This window comes from Sceloporus undulatus, chromosome 5, assembly GCF_019175285.1.
Source record: "Sceloporus undulatus isolate JIND9_A2432 ecotype Alabama chromosome 5, SceUnd_v1.1, whole genome shotgun sequence".
NCBI classification, from domain to species: Eukaryota; Metazoa; Chordata; class Lepidosauria; order Squamata; family Phrynosomatidae; genus Sceloporus; species Sceloporus undulatus.
The window spans coordinates 187,738,161-187,755,000 of record NC_056526.1 but is presented as its reverse complement, the minus strand read 5'-3'; the positions used below and the strand labels follow the sequence as shown (position 1 = coordinate 187,755,000).

Genomic DNA, 16,840 nt, shown 5'->3' with positions numbered 1-16,840 from the left:
AATAATAATAATAATAATAATAATAATAATAATAATAATAATAATAATAATAAGCAATTGTGTTTTTAAGTTAGAAGCTTTAATCAGCCGGGAAGAGATTTTAAAAATAAAACAAATACTGTAGGCTCATGTTGTTTCACCACAAATATGTCCTTGATCTGTCCATGACCTTTAGGAAATATCTGGATTTCTTTACAACAGTAGCTTCTAGAAGGCAAGCTAGAGGAAAAATATCCCTTTTGCAAACACGTAAAGCAAACTTTGGTCACTCTGACGTGGGGCACTGTGTGCTTCACAGAAATTCCACCTATACCAGCTGTCGTGTGGAGTCTCTGCATGCCAGTGGTATCGGTAAGCATTCCTGGTGTCAAGCTGGGCTGGCCAAAGTGAATCAAAATCATAGAATCATAGAGTTGGAAGAGACCTCAAGGGATACCCAATCCAACCCCATTCTGCCATGCAGGAACTCTCATTCAAAACATCCTCGACAGATGGCCATCCAGCCTCTGTTTGAAGACCTCCAAAGAAGGAGACCCCACCACACCCCGAGGGAGTGTGTTCCACTGTTGAACAGTTCTTGTCATCAGGAAGTTCTTCCTAATGTTTAGGTGGAATCTCTTTTCCTGTAGTTGGAATCCATTTCTCCATGTCCTAGTATCTGGAGCAGCAGAAAACAAGCTTGCTCCATCCTCAATGTGACATCCCTTCAAAAATTTAAACAGAACTATCGTAATACCTCTTAACCTTCTCTTCTCCAGCCTCAACACACCCAGCTGTCTAGGCTGTTCTTCATAGGACACAATTTCCAGACCTTTCACCGTTTTGTTGCCCTCCTCTGGACTTGCTCCAGCTTGTCAACATGTGGCTATGTGGCTGGTGGGCCACATAGAGTCATAGAGTTGGAAGAGACTTCAAGGGCCAGCCAATTAAATCCCATTCTACCATGCAGGAACTCACAATCAAAGCACCCCTGACAGATAATAATAATAATAATAATAACAACAACAACAACAACTGTTTATTTATAGTCCGCTTTTCCTTGGCAGATCAAGGATGGCCAACCAGCCTCTGTTTAAAATCTCCAAAGAAGGAGACTCCTACACACTTCGAGGCAGCACTATCAGTTTACCCTGAAGTAAAGAGAGATATTGCTGTCAGTCAGAGGAGATAATATTTGGACCAGTGATCTGATTCAATATGTTCCTCATTAACAAGAGCACATTGTATTCAGGTGTACAAACTAGTGTGCATTTTTCTGTAACTAAGCATTTTGATTTGTTGTAATTTTTCTTCGGCTTGCCTAAATGCCCTGAAATCATCAGATCCTATCTGACCTTGGAAACTAAGCAGGGTCTGCTCTGGTTCATTGTCAGATGGGAGACTGCCAAAGAATACCAGGTGCTGTAGTCTTCATTTCAGAGCAGGGCAATGACAAACCACCTCTGAGTATACCGCGCCTAAGAATACCCTATGAAATTCATGGGGTTGCCATAAATCAGCATGCAACTTGAAGGCACACACAGAGACTTGCATACCTCTTAAGCTTTTCCTTCCCCCATAAAAGCAGGATCAGTAGAGCATTGGCAATAGTCAGTTTCAAGACATGCATCACAATATGACAACAAGCCTGGTTGATGTTCTGTAGTCATAAGAGATACCTGCATCTCTCGTTACTGGAACTTTTATTTAGTTTTACATTACATTACATTCCTATTTCCCTCACGGTTTGTCTTGTCTGTCTTTCATTTCAGGGAATCCAGACATTCCAAAACCCCGACGGATCCTACGATCCTCATGGGGCAGCAATCCTTATTTCCGTGGGTCCTATTCCTATACTCAAGTTGGATCTAGTGGAGCAGATGTGGAGAAACTTGCAAAGCCACTGCCTTATACTGAGAGCTCTAAGACGGCTGTAAGTATTGCTCAGAAGAGGACCCGGTCACTTCAGTGAGAGGAAACACTTTTGTAAAACTGGCAGGTCACAGAATCATAGAATTAGAATTAGAAGAGACAACAAGGGCCATCCAGTCCAACCCCCTGCCATACAGGAAGAAGCAATTAAAAGTCTGAAAAGACCTCTGTAAGGAATTATAGGGATGGGGTGGCTTAGTGGTTAAGACACCAGTTCTGACAATTGAAAGGTTGGCAGTTCGAGGCCCTAGTGCAGTGATGGCAAACCTATGGCACGCGTGCCAGAGGTGGCACTCAGAGCCCTCTCTGTGGGCACATGTGCCATCGCTCCAGCACAGAGTTTGCCAGAGTTTGTTACTAGAAAGCCAGAGGGACATGGCACTTTGCAGTAAATGAGTGGGTTTTGGGTTGCAGTTTGGGCACTCGGCCTCTAAAAGGTTCACCATCACTGCCCTAGTGCTTCTTGATGGTGTGAGCTCCTGTCACTAGTCCCAGCTTCTACCAATCTAGCAGTTTGAAAGCATGCAAATGCAAATCGATACATAGGTAGCACTTCAGTGGGAAAGTAACAGCATTCGGTGCAGTTATGCTGGCCACATGATTCACAGAGTAGTCTTAGGACAATGCTGGCTCTTTGGCTTAGGAACGGAGATGAGAACCATCCCTACAGTCTGTTACAAATAGACATTCATGTCAAGGGACTACCTTTACCTTTACCTTTACCCAAAGAATGATAAGATACTTTAAGGGACATGACCTGAACTTTCTAAACTCTAGAAGTGATCATCATAAAATAAATTACTGCTGAATGCACCCCAGAGGTATAGAGATGATAGTGACAACATGGAGCCTGTCTGGTGAACATAACCTCACTCCCACTCATGCTTTATTGGGCACAAGTTGTCCATATAGCTCACGCAAGGGCAGCTTTTGACCCGTCAGATGTTGGACTGTAGTGCCCATCAGCCCTAACTAGCATAACGAATTATGAATATCATGGGAATTGGGAGTCCAACAACACCTAGATGGCCACAAGTTGCCCACTGTTGAGCTATTCTCATTCAGGGCTTCCTTAGTTCCACCTCTGACATGCTGTGCAGAGAATGGAGAAATACACATGGGTCAAGATCTTACATTTCTGCATTGCTCTGCTGTGCAATTACGTGTCCTCCCATTACTTGATAACTCAAGTCCTAGGCTCTTGTTGCTTATTGGTGGGATGGAGAGGGAGTAAGGAGGCAATTCTGACCATAAACAAGCAGCTAGTCTCAGTTCAGTTGGCTGGAGGGAAAAGAAATGAGGGTGTGTTCTCAGATAGAGTGCATCTTTCATTTCAGTTCCCCAGAAGATCAGAGCAACAGGAACTTCATGCCCCGAATCACCTGCTCCCTCACTTCCCTGCCCCACTGGTAAAAGACAGCAGCGGAGGGACCTTCCAGATCTTGACAGCTGCTTATGATGGGAAGTTTCTGGACAGAGTGCAAGGGCAAGTGAATAGCCCTATGCCCTGAAAGTAAATCACATGTGCATAAGTCACTAATAGGATGCCAGCCATCTATGAGAGTGCATGCTTGAATATTTTAATTTCTGTTTATTTTTTTAAAAAAATAAATAATTTAGGTGGGCATTTTTTCTTTTTGAAAACATTTTTTAAAACTTTGTTTCCCTTTCTTTCCCCCCTCCCTTGCTTTCCTTGGCCTGTCTCTCTCCAGCCTATGCAGGTGATGTTTTCGGGGGAAGCCACTCACAGGAAGTATTATTCCACTACCCATGGTGCTTTGCTTTCTGGCCAGAGAGAGGCAGCTCACCTCGTCGAAATGTACCAAGACCTCTTGCAATGCAAGAACTGAGAGGTCTGAACTTTCAGAAGAACCACTAACTCGTGATTCCTTTTTGCAGATGTGCATTTAAAGGATCCTTTTCTTTTCTTTTTTAAAAGGCTAATAATAGAAACATTTATATCTTTTTATAAAAAAATAAAAGTCTTAACTATTTTAACCTGTAGTTGATTGATTGATTGATTGTAGCTTATTTTCACGTACTGTATTGTTCATGGAAGAGGGTGTTTCTTCCTGTCTGGGTGAAGGCTATTTCTTTTTGTGTAATTTCATTTCTGATTGAATTTCTGGTGCTTCTTTTGGAGGTATTCTCCCCCTACCCCTGTCCTCCGGTATTGTAAGTGCCTTTTATATTTCAATAAATGTTGTAATAACCACTGTGGTTGTGTGCAGTGTATTCATTTATTTGATTAATTTATATCTTGCCTTTCTTAGTTAAATTAATATGCAGCCTTTCTGTTTGTTTATTTAATTTATAGTTCACTTCTTCGAGCTGACGCTAGTAGGGAAAAAAACCCTTCCAGCTAGACAGAGGACAAAAAAAGGGAGGCAGGTATAAAAAGAAATTCCATTGTCAGAGTCTTTGGAGCGGGTTTAGAGAAGGGTATCAAGGATAAAAAGAGGTGGTTGTTCATGTTATCCACCCTTAAGTCAATCTCAACCCACAGCGACCCTGTAGATAAGACATCTCCAAGACTCCTTGTCCTCCACTGCTCTGCTCAGTTCCTGGAAATTCATACCTGTGACCTCTTTTATAGGGTCTATCCATCTTGCCTGTGACATCCCTCTCTTTCTGCTTCCCTCTACCTTTCCTAGCATTATTGTTTTCTCCAGTGAGTCATGCCCTCTCAAGATGTGGCCAAAGTACGACAGCCTCAGTTTTGTCATCTTGGCTTCCAGGGCGATTTCTGGCTTGATCTGTTCTAACACCCATTTGTTTGACTTCTTGGCTGTCCATGATATCCTCAGCAATCTTCTCCAGCACCACATTTCAAATGAAATACGCTTTCTTAACTGTCTAGCTCTCGCAGCCATGCATGGTAATAGAGAATACAGTGGCTTGTACGATTCTAACTTTCATGCTCAGTTGTATATCTTTACATTTTAGGTCCTTTTCTAGTTCTTTCATAGCCCTCCCCATTCTTAGTCTTCTGATGATTTCGTGACTGCAGTCCCCGTTCCGATCAATGAAAAGAGGTATGAAGAACAAAACATGAGGAAAGCTTGATTGAGCTGGGTATGTTCAGCTTGATGAAGAGAAGATGGATGGATTGTCCTTTTTAAATACCTCAAGGGCTGTTACAGAGAGGAGGGTGTAGGTTTGTTCTCTGCTGTCCCAGAGCATAGGGTCAGGTCTAAGGGTTTTAAGGGATAGGAAGGTGGATTCTGATTGAATACTAGAAGGTGCATCTTGATAGTGAGAGAGAGAAAGAGCTGTTTGGCAGTAGAACCAATTGCCTTGAGAGGTAGTGGTTTCTCCTCTGGATGTCTTCAAAAAGCTACCTGCTGTGAATACTGTAACTGGACATCTTGCTTTGAGCAGCAGGTTAGAGCTGATGGCCTATAAAACCTCTATCAAATTACTTACTACTATTACTACTACTGCTACTACTACAAATTACTACAGTGGGCCCTTGTTATCCGCTGGGATTTGGTTCCAGGACTCCCCGGATTACCAAAATCTGTGGATGTTTAAGTCCTGTTATATACAATGTTGTCCCTTATATAAAATGGCAAAATCAAGGTTTGCATTTTGGAATTTATTTTTTTAATACTTTCAAACTGTGGATACAAGGGCCACTTGTGTTTTTATTCCATCTCCTCCACCTGCTTTTTTCCCCAGTTCAGGGTTCAAGGCATCTTATAACAGTTACAAATAAATGTACAAACAAGCATACCAAAGTTAAAAAGTAAACTATCAAAACAAATTATTGCTGTGTGCCTTCAAGTAGTTTCTGACTCCTGGCCACGGGTGTTTTTTGGTTAGATTTGTTCAGAGGGGGTTTGCCTTTGCCTCCCTCTGAGGCTGAGAGAGTGTGACTTGCCTAACATCACCCACTGGGTTTCCATCACCGAGCAGGGATCCAGATACGCCATTGCTTGCATTGTGTGCCTGTTTACTGCAATGGGGAATACAGGCATGCTTCAGTTAACAATGCTTCTGATAAAGAAGCCCCCTTTTATGATGTCTCTTTATGCTTCTCAGATGGAAGGTTTGCAGCACTAGCATTGAGAGGATGCCATAGACTTTCAGTGCTGGATTGCGGCAGTGTGCCTGCAGCAAACATTGCAGTGAGCCAAGCTTGAGCCGGGAAAGTATGGGATTCCACTCCGCCAACCATTCTGTAACTGTGCACCTGCTTACAAAAAGCAAACTGAAGAGTAACTGCTTCCAGTAACCCTTTCTGAACATGCATGAACAGCAAAGCAGAGGGAAAACAAGGAAGTCTAGATCTATTCATTTGGCCACAAAACTGGAAATCACAACAGCAGAGGACAACAGGAAAAGAGTCAAGGATGCATTTTCAAAAAGCTTTATGTGGTCTCTAGGAGGGCGCAATATCTGTCTCTGTCTATCTATCTATCTATCTATCTATCTATCTATCTATCTATCTATCTATCTATCTTCCATCTTGTGAAAGGCATTCATGACCTGGTTGTTTCATTTCAAGTGACCATACTGGTTTTCGATAAAAGCATTACTGAAACATGTTGAACTGCTTTTTTGTGTGTAGTGTAGGAACCTAGCCCTTCTAGAATCTTAGCGCTGGGAGGGACCACAAAGGCCATGCTCTTTTCATGTTGTTTCTGCCAAATTTCCTGTTTAAAAAGTCATGCACAGGGGCATATACTATGTAATGTACAGTGTTTGTTTATGCAATCCCAGTAAATCAAATGGCACATTGAAGGCAATGACAAATCATTAGGCACCTTCCAGTAACACCTTATATCTGGAATAGCCATAGCCATAGCTATATCTGGAATCCCATGGGTTAATTCCAGGACAGTAAACCCACTGAATCAGTTGCTGAATGATGAGTCAACACATAGGTAAATCCAATTGATTCAATGGGTTAGGGTTAGGGTTCAATGACTATACCTGAATTTATACTAACAACAGGATTTAGGCCACTGTGGAATTGTTACACCTGTGGAATTCTGCTTATGCAACCATATACTGCTTACCTCTGTTGCACAATGGGCAAAAATTACAACAGTTGTACAAGGAAACTTACATATGGGTATGACACCCACAGGATTCCAGCCCAGAAGACCATTTCTGGTTTTCAAAATGTTTTCACGCTGTAAAATTGGGCAGAAGAGATCTTTTTTAAAAGATGAGTAGGCCGAGTGGAGCCTGTGGGCCACATGTGGCCACTGGGATTTTTTTTGAGGCTCCTGAAGCTCCAACAATAGCAGGGTGAGCCGATGTCATGACTGCAAAGGAGGACAAAGCACTGTAAAATGCATTCAAAAAAAAAAAGTAGGACGCGTCCAAATAAAAGCCAAAATATTATTATAAATTTGTGGTTCTTAGCCTCAAAATAGAGGACATTTTGGAATTCCTCCTGGGCAGAAGGCTGAAATGTAGGACATGCCCAGGAGGATGTCTGCTCACCCTGTCAATAGTCTCTCAATCCTCTCAATTTAAGGGGAAAAAATGACATTTTTTGGGGGGGTCTGGAAAGTGCACCAAAAATACCCAAAATGCATGAAAACCTCAGGCATACCAAATCCCCAGAGTCCAAAACCCTCACTACTCTCAAATGCTTTTCCACCACAGTCAAAATGGCGACAAGATGTGACATGACGCCATTTCTGCCTGTCCTATTCAGAAGGGCTACAGAAGCAAATGAAGGCATTGGGCCTTGACTTATAGGGAGTAAAGAGGGGGGCAATGGGCACCTGCCCCACCACCATGTCTTTGCCAACCTGTGATTTAAAAGGTGAATTATGGCTCCCAGGGGCTTCCAGAAGGTGCAATGCAGTCTTTTTCATTACCAGAACAAGCATAGCCTACAGATGAGACTTGGGGGTCATGGGCCACACTGTGCCCACCCAATGCAGAGATCTTGGACCAGTTCAGGAAGTGGCATAGCATCCTCTCCCAGATATATAGGCTCTATATAGGTCCTATACGGCTGTGAGGCCATCTCTTTAGAGCATACGTTTATTTCAAGCCCATATGCTCCCTGCCCTGCTCCTCCGTCTGTAAACACATCTAAATTTACATGCCTGCCCATAAACAATGGCTAAATTTAGCCCAGTGGGAGAAATCTGAACCTGGAGTCATAAGGGCAGATTGTTCAGAGTGCTACAGTTAATTGAAATGACACTGGAGGTCAAGATATATTTTAAAAGGGGGGGGGTCTTGCAAACCCTAAAACAGCCTTGAGGCCACTGTCAATCTGCAGATCCCATTTCTCCAACCACTACCTGAGATTGTGGCAACTGATCATCATCCAAGGGGTTCAGGGAAGCAACTAAGGGGTTGCATCCCCCAGGAGGGGGGGCAGGTTTTGTTGTGCATGCCTTAAAGTTATTTCCAACTTATGGAGACCCTAAGCTAAAGCTGTCATGGGGCTTTCTTGGCAAGATTTGTTAAGAGGAGGTTTGCAGTTGCCTTCCGCTAAGGCTGAGAGGGTGTGACTACTTGACCAAGCTCTGTTCAGTGGGTTTCATAGCTGAGCTGGAATTGAACCCTGGTCTCCAGAGTCGTAGTCCAACATGCAAACCACTATGCCATGTTGACCCAGGTATCCCTACATTTCATAACTGAGTTTTTATGATGCTTTGCCCATATTATTACTGTGTATTTATGTTAAATATTGGGACTGTTGTTGCCAAATCAGGACAGTTAAAAAGGTATGATGTTGATGAAGGTTGCTGAATGTTGCCATCATACCCTCTAACTGTCCTGATTTAGCAGCAACAGTCCCAATGAATCCTCTGCCTTCCCACTTTTTCACCTAGTTTTAAAAGGTCCCTGTTTGTCTCTCCCCCTTCCCCCTTTGTCCTCAGCTTATTTCATTTGCTGCAAACTGAGTTCAAAGTTCAGGTGTTAAGTCCAAAACACATTGCAGACATAGCCCAGTTTGAGACTGGTTTAACTGCCCTGGCTCAGTGCTAGGGAATCCTAAAAAATGTAGTTTATTATGGCACCAGAGCTCTCTGACAGAGAAAGCTAAATATCTCACAAAACTGCAGTTCCCAGAATTCCCCAGCATTGAATCAGGGCAGTTAAAGTAGTCTCAAACTGGAATATTTCTGCAGTGTGTTTTGGACCGTAGTTTGTACTCAGTCATTGAAGAAGAGCTTGCCCTTCCCAGGAGGCTCAGGCAACAGCAAACTGCTGCAGCCTTTCCTAGCTTGTGTCTTCTTCCTCATGAACAACCTTTGCCATCATAACCACTCTCTGATGTTGCTTGGTCACAGGTGTCCCACTTTTCATCTGAAATGCTGAAGGCTATGTAATAGGAATTACATAAGAACAAATACTTCCTTCTATTTCTATTATAATCTGCTGCATTGAAAGATTTAGGAAGAACCCATACCCAAAGAGAACACATGCTTTAGTGAAGAAGGTTCTTGGGCCGATCCCTCATGCTTCGGGTTCAAAATACTGTAGAAGGAAGTGAAATTAGATTAGACTAGATAAAATATAGCACTGAATCCATTTGTTGATGCCAATTAGAGAAACCGAGTGAATGTAAATTTGGCAATCAAAAGGTATGTAAATTCATAGATGAACGAGTCTACTCTGTTTGGAAGTAACAATTGGCTTTAGGCATGATTGGTTGATTGATTGATTAGCTTTGATTAGATCAGATTTATGGGTTAGATCTGAGAGACTCAAACATTGCCTTAGAAGAGGTTTTAGTAGGGCAAGTAGCTAATAAGCTAATATCAATCAAGGACAACTTTTCTAAGTGTCTGGAGGAGTAAGTGTTTGTCTATAAAAATTCATGCCACAATAAAATTGGTGGTGAGTCTTTTAGGAAGCTCGGTGTATCTGACAAATGGTATGTCTGCCTTTCAGTAGTTCCAAGTTTAGATTCAAAAAATGGTGAAATGCTGCCATCTTGTGCATAAGCATGAATGGAAGAACTGTGCATAGAGGCTGGTTTGACTGGCGTGAGATGGAGCAAGCAACTGACCTTTGTTTACACAGATTTGTAACTGGCTTTTCAAGGTTGCAGAATTCTTTATTGGAAGCTAATGGTGCTTGGCTGGCAGAATAATGTTTGTGTAAAATACAATGTCTTTGAAGAACTCGCTGTCCAAAAAGAAGGATGTTCCTTTTCATTTCACGCCAATGGCCAAACCAAGAGTGACTTGGCTTATTTATTTGGGCTTCATTGTTGGTTTGTAAGGAATTTATCACCAGGGACGGATCCCGTGCAGCAATTGAATTTAAACTGGAAAAAAACTCCAAAAGCGGGTAGATTTTCAGACAATGTAAGGGTTAATGAGCATTAACACAACATTAACCCGAACGGAAAGTAGACAAAACCCACTCCTTTTTACTTTCAGAAAATCCCAAAAGTAAAAAGGAGCAGGCATTCTGTGTGATAAACTCCTAAGACAGTGTCCTGCAAAAATTCTTTTTCAATATTGTAGCTATTTTAAACGTATTTTTGGGTGCTGAATTAGAAAAAAAACACACAATAAAAATGTAATATTGTGCACCGTTCTTTCATAAATTTGATATTTTTCGCAATTCAAGTGTTACAGTACTCTGCTTCGATTAAGTGCAGACACTGATGTTCCGGTGTAATTTCTTTTAGTACTTTTGAACAATTTTTTAATGTTTCATGTCAGCCAATTAAAGTGTTTTGAAAGTGTATTAGAAGATTTAACCCCTTTCTTTTTGCAGGACGTTTCTTTGCAAGATCACTTCATTCAGTCACATATTACCACATAAAAATGTCAAAGCAACTTGTGAAAGAATGTATGCGATGGAGGATATCTGAGGTCATTTTTGGATCTGGAAAGCTGGATTCATATAAAACCAGCAAACATTCCTCAGTTTTGCAGGCCTGTATTGTTAGTTGTAAAGGGAGTGGGCCCAAAGAATCATAAAGGTAAAAAAAAAATCAACATGGGTTTCTGAGAGTTCCCCCATGACATTCTTGCAAACAAGCTGGTAAAATGTGGGCTACACAAGGCAACTGTTAGGTGGATTTATAATTGCTTGACTGGCCGAACCCAAAGGGTACTCAGCAATGGCTCCTCTTCATCCTGGAGAGAAGTGACCAGCGGGGTCCCACAGGGTTCTTTCCTGGGCCCAGTGCTATTCAGCATCTTTATCAATGACTTGGAGGACAGAATAGGGGCATGCGTATCAAATTTGCAGATGGCACCAAATTAGGAGGAGTAGCTAATACCCCAGAGGACAGGATCAAAATTCAAGTCATATGCTTCTGTCTTATGGTGACTTTAATGGGGTTTTCCTGGCAAGATTTGTTCAGAGGAGGTTTGCCATCATCTTCCTCTGAGGCTGAGAATATGTGACTTTCCCAAGGACACCCAGTGGGTTTCACGGCAAATTTGGGAATCGAACCCTGGTTCCCAGAGTCGTAGTCCAACATTCAAACCACTACACCATGCCGGCTCTAAACCTTGGTACAAATTACATTGTTGTGTGCCTTCAAGTGATTTCTAACTCATGGCAACCCTATCATGGGGTTTTCTTGGCAAGATTTGTTCAGTGGAAGTTTCCCATTGTCTTCCTCTGAGGCTGAGAGCATGCGACTTGCCCAAGGTCACTCAGTGGCTTTCATGACCTAGCAGGGAATGGAATCAGTTAGGTGCTTCCAAGTGCTATCCAAAGGTACATCAAATCCAACATCCACCAACCAGATCGAGAGTGGCTTTCTGCTTCTGACCTCAGGGATTCTGTATCGATATATCATGACTTTGGAGAACTGGGTTTCTGTTGGGAAGGTCAGCTGTTTTAGAATTGATTTCTATGTTCTTTTTCAGGTCTGGAATCATTGCCACGCTTCAGGACAGGCTGGGATGGAAACAACGCCGAGGCTTATGTAACTCTCTGTGAGAACAACCACCCCCCTCCCTTAGCTTGTTGTATGTGGGGCAGTGACACTGAGGGAATTCAGTGGGGAAGGAATGAAAATCACACTGGACCCTTTTGTCATTGGCTTGTCCTGATTCTAAGAGCTGGAAAAGAGAAGCAGACCCTTTTCTTTTGCTATTCCACTTGAGGGATGCTCTGACTTAAATTAACATTGTCCAAATGATTTTGTCAGCATCATCTCATTTTGAGTTAATGATCTACAGCACATTGTTAATATTAGCTGCGACAGGGTAGATCTATGGCTTTCCAGCTGCCATGACAGGGACAGTGCAAGCAAAGGCAGGGCAGTGATTTTCTTGCCTAACAAACAGCCATATCTTAATTAGACCATGGCTCTCTCTTGGTACCAGTGAGTCTTGCAGGTTGATATTTCTTGCTCAGGTCATCTCCACTACAAATGATGCCAGTGCTGTGGAAACACTAGATCCAATGACAACCATTGCAACATCAGAGCAGGGCTTTGGGATGTACTTTCCAAACAGCAGATCTGGCTTACCCAAAGTAAGTTCAGTAATAGGCATTAGCATCCCAAAGTGTGTGGTGTGCGCACATGTTCGCAGTTAGTCTGGACAATCAGTATGCAAAAGGATCTTGTAGTACCTTGGAGACTAACTGCAAGAAAGAAGTTGGTAGCATGAGCTTTTGTAGACTTGACATGCATCTATTTCTTAACATGTATCAGAGGAAGTAGGCTCCGGTCTATGGAAACTTCTTTGTACCAACTTCTTTCTTTCAGTTAGTCTCAAAAGTGCTACAAGGTCCCTTTGCATAATGCCTATACAAGATTATTACATCCAAAGTGTAAAATAATCTAATTGCATCACTACCTTGGTGGCGTGTTTATAATGCTGTCCCTCCACAATTTTGTGGATTTGATTATTTGCAGTTTTGATTAATATGTTATCTTTAGGAATCTCTAGATCCTCCAGCTCAGTTCTGCCTGGAGGTGACCATAGAGCTGTTCTGGAGAACCTAGACGTTCCTAGAGAATGTCTAACTATTTGTAGGTCTTCCAGCATGGTTCTGTGATCAACCTCTGGCAGATGTTGACCATAGAGTTGCACTGGAGGAACTGAAGATTGTTAAGGAGGTGTTCCCTTAAGTAAAAAGAATAGTGTCTTTTTTATTTGTGGTTTTTCCACATTCACCCCTAACCCCAGTGACTGTGGAAGGACCACTGTAGTAGCTACGCGAGCTGGGAACAAATGAAAACATTTCCCTTCCAAATAAAAATTCTGACCCTCCAAATGAAATTTTCTTTTAGTCCAAAATATTTTAGCATTGCAGAGTGAGATACTGAAAAATTGTTGACATCTAGAACTCTGAATGCTGTGTCGGGATTCCCTTGTTGCCTACCTCTTTTCTTTGGATGTCTAAGATCTATTTCTAAATGCTCAAGTGAAGTTTTAAGTCACTGCAATGCTAGAAATTCGTGGAATGCAGGAACAGTTCATTTTTCTTTCATTTTTTTGCAAGCTGGGGCAGAATTTTATTTGGGGCCAGTGCCCTTATTCCCCAACCATATTGTCGCTACACTGTTCTGCTGGAGGCCATGCTACCTCGGGTTTTATGGATTTTTAGTCTCAAAAAGTGACATTTCCAAGCTCTGCTAAGGATTAACAACTCAAGTAAAGGGGCTGCATATTTAAGTTAAGGAGTTGCTTTTTGGCAAAACTACAGTGATGTTAAAGACTAGCCCAGATTACAATAAACGAGGTGCTAAAATGTGATTCAACGCATGTGTGTGATATGAGCAGAAGTTCACATTTTCATTGTTCACACATGTAAGTTTTTTTTTTTTAAAACTCATCCTTGCATGTAATAAACTGGCACAGCATGTAATAAGTTAGCTAAAGCTTTAACACAATCTTGATAGGCTAGTTGTCTAGAGGCAGAGACACTTAGATGTTTTGGAGCATCCCCAAACTCCACCATTTGTTGAGACTGTCCAGAGTTGTGTGGAGTGTTGCTCCTCATGATATTTTGACAGTATTATCATAACTCTTCTGGGCTTTCCTTGCTAGACCTTTGAAGCCTTACCTGAGCCACTGCTTGTTGTTGCTGTAGTTATGTGACTTCAAGATTTGTTCTTGTTGTTGTCTGCTTTCAAGTTATTTCTGACTTAAGGCAACCCTAAGGTGACCCTATCATGGGGTTTTCATGGCAAGTTTCTTCAAAGGGGGGTTGTCATTGCCATCCCTTGAAGCTGAGACAGTATGACTTACCCAAGGTCACCCAATGGGTTTCCATAGGTGAGCCAGGATTTGAACCTTGGTCTCCAGAGCCACAGTCCAACACTCAAACCACTACACCATGCTGGCTCCTCAAGTTTGGGTTACCACAGACATATGGTGACTCTGGGGTTTCTTGGTCCTATTTACTCACAGGAGGTTTACCATGGCCTCTCTCTGAAATTGAGAGTATGTGGACACCCAAGTTTGAGTGGAGATTTGAACTCTGCTCTCCCAGAGTCCTAGTTGAGCTGTTACACCACCACACCATGCCAGCTCTGAGTAACCTATGAGTTTGCTTTGACATCTCTAATGTCATGGAAGCTCCACAGAAGTCCTGAAGATTGATAAAGAAAGGAATGCACTTCCTTAGGCAGGCTTATCCGTGTATTTGGTACAAATGAACAAAAGATAATGTGCATTCTGGTTTTTGCAAAGGTATACAGAAATCAACCCAGCAGAATTCGCATCAAGTGATAGGAAAGAAAACCTCACTCCAGCAAATAAATACACTTGCAGATTTCAAAAATGAAGGAGGAAAAAAGATAAAGAGACATAAAATATCCAAAGATTCATTTAAGGAAATGTACACCTATGTACACATCTGTAAACCATAAAATAGAGAGGTTATAAAATACAGTATCAGTCCGACATGACTGTGGATGAAATTTTCTGACTTCTTTTGTGTTAAGTTGTGAGATCCAGCTGATCCATGGACTCCAGCCAACTGTACTGATCAGAGAGTCTTGTGTAACAGAAAAGGAAAAATGAGGAGGGTCAGATCTGAAAATTGAGACCCTCCTTGTGTTATTTCCAAGGTGCAAAGCAGGGCCCACTGGTTGGTCTTTCTTTGGTCATAACTATGGTCAAAGAGGCAAGTGTTTTGAAGAATGGAACAGTGGCTTGTCTCTTCAGCAGTGGAAATGTCTACAAAGAAGGACCAAGAGAAGGTCTTGCTATTTGGTGACCCTCTCCTGCCTTGTCAGGGTCCCTTCTTTGGATCAGGGCCTGAGCAAATGGCCACGGATCCATGTGCCTACCATTCATACAGACCGACCTATAGATTCAGTACTGATTCACACCCTGTGATTGTGAATCTGTTGCGGAATTTAGGAATGGTGAAGTTTCTTCACTGATTTTACCTGGAACTGCCATAGGATCCCTTTTACCCAGCCTGCTTAGATGGCAATTCACTACAGACTGGTTCCACCAAGCTATTTTGCAGTGATTTTTTGCACATTGGTCTCTGTGATCTGGACGCATTCACAAGACAGGCTTAGCACTACCATCCCACGCGACACTATGAGCCCTGCCACTTTTGACACACACACACACAAACACAAGCAAACAAGCCATAGCTGTATGCATTAGCATGAGTTCTACTCTGGAGATACACCCTTGTGATCTCTCTGTTGTGGGTTCCCTGTGTGAATCCTACTTTAATTCTTCATGAGTCTGGCCACCTAAGATAAGGCATTGGATTACCCAGCCATGCCAAAGGGTGCAGATGCTATGTGAGAGTGACCCTTAAGAAAACCTGTTCCTGAACTCTCATAACACACACCTGTTATGTATGTTGCTGTTGGCTTTTATTTTCCAGGAGACTGGCAGCTGGCATTTCAACTGCCCAGCTGATACCAGACATAAGCAAGTCACGGGGTATTGGGAATTAACCTGAGGCTGTCATATTTTGGACATATCATGAGATGGGACGTGACCCATTGGAAATGACGATAATGCTCATTAAATTGAAGGCAGTAGGAAAAGAGAGAGACCACATTATAGATTCCATCAAGAAAGCCACAGCCCTGAGTTTGCAAGACCTGAGCAGGGCAGCTGGTAACTGGGGCTCTTGAAGGTCTCTCATTCAAAGGTCACCATAAATTTAAATCAACTTGATGGCAAATAATCCCACTAACAACATAGTGATCTTCTAGTCCTTTGCCAGGAAACCAATGGTTTCGATAATTTCAGTACAGCTTTAGGTTCTCTGTACTTAAAGCAGCGTCAAAGAATAATTGCACTGGGGGATTGCAGAACGAATTTAATTCTCAAGTTTAAAAGTGTTTCTTATGGGTTGGACAAAGTTATAAAATTTTTTTTGTTATGACTGCCAAAGTTAACAGTCTTCACAGTTTTGTATATTTCATAATAATCACTATAAACGGAGTGTGTTGAGTTTCCTCCTGCCTTCAGGTCTTAGCTATTGATTTATCCCTCCCTGGTCCATTGCACAAAGAGACATTCCCATCACTTCCTGAGTTAGCTGTATGCAGAAGGCTGCCGCCAGGGCCATTCCAGATAATAAAGTAAACCTTCGCTTATTTTATTCTTGCATGCAAGGATAAAATAATTTCAAAGATCATCTTCCTGCTGGATAAATTTATAAGAGGTTTTCACCTATTTTTCAATTAGATCTAGCCGTTTAGATCTTTTTTTTTGGGGGGGGGATTGTGCAAAAAAATAGATTTTGTGCAAACTTACAACTTTTTTTCTGGAGGGGGAGAGAAAAGAAAAAAGCCTGTTTTGTTCAAAACATAGTTTCCTAGGCAAACCCCCCAAAGGTTTATTTTGCAGAGAAGGGATGGGTTTTAGAATGAATTTTTCACAAAAAAGCTCCAATATGTGAAAAAAAAAATCTTCACCCACTTTCTCAACATACTGTCAAGACTTTCTCATTGAGGACAAGAAAATGGGTGATGAGCGTTCTCTAGGTCCATGCAGATGTCCTCCTTTTCCAGAACACGTCCTACATTTCAACC

The 16,840-nt window shown here is 42.0% G+C and overlaps 2 protein-coding genes across 8 annotated transcripts in view; one reads left to right on the top strand and one right to left on the bottom strand.

Annotated features, from left to right (window-relative positions):
• The window catches only part of SMOX (spermine oxidase), a 53,095-nt gene extending 48,967 nt beyond the window's left edge, over positions 1-4,128 (top strand). For 4 of the 6 annotated variants that reach the window (XM_042466822.1, XM_042466826.1, XM_042466824.1 and 1 more), the window contains 3 exons: positions 1,752-1,912; positions 3,249-3,424; positions 3,624-3,762. In XM_042466822.1, the coding sequence (XP_042322756.1) occupies positions 1,752-1,912; positions 3,249-3,422 (335 nt within the window). In that variant the 3' untranslated portion in view covers positions 3,423-3,424; positions 3,624-3,762. Of the gene's footprint in view, positions 1-1,751; positions 1,913-3,248; positions 3,425-3,623 lie in introns of all 6 variants that reach the window. The other 2 variants (XM_042466825.1, XM_042466827.1) reach the window with 1 other exon arrangement.
• The window catches only part of PTPRA (protein tyrosine phosphatase receptor type A), a 604,614-nt gene that overhangs the window by 433,962 nt on the left and 153,812 nt on the right, over positions 1-16,840 (bottom strand). The gene's annotated exons all lie outside the window — the stretch shown is intronic.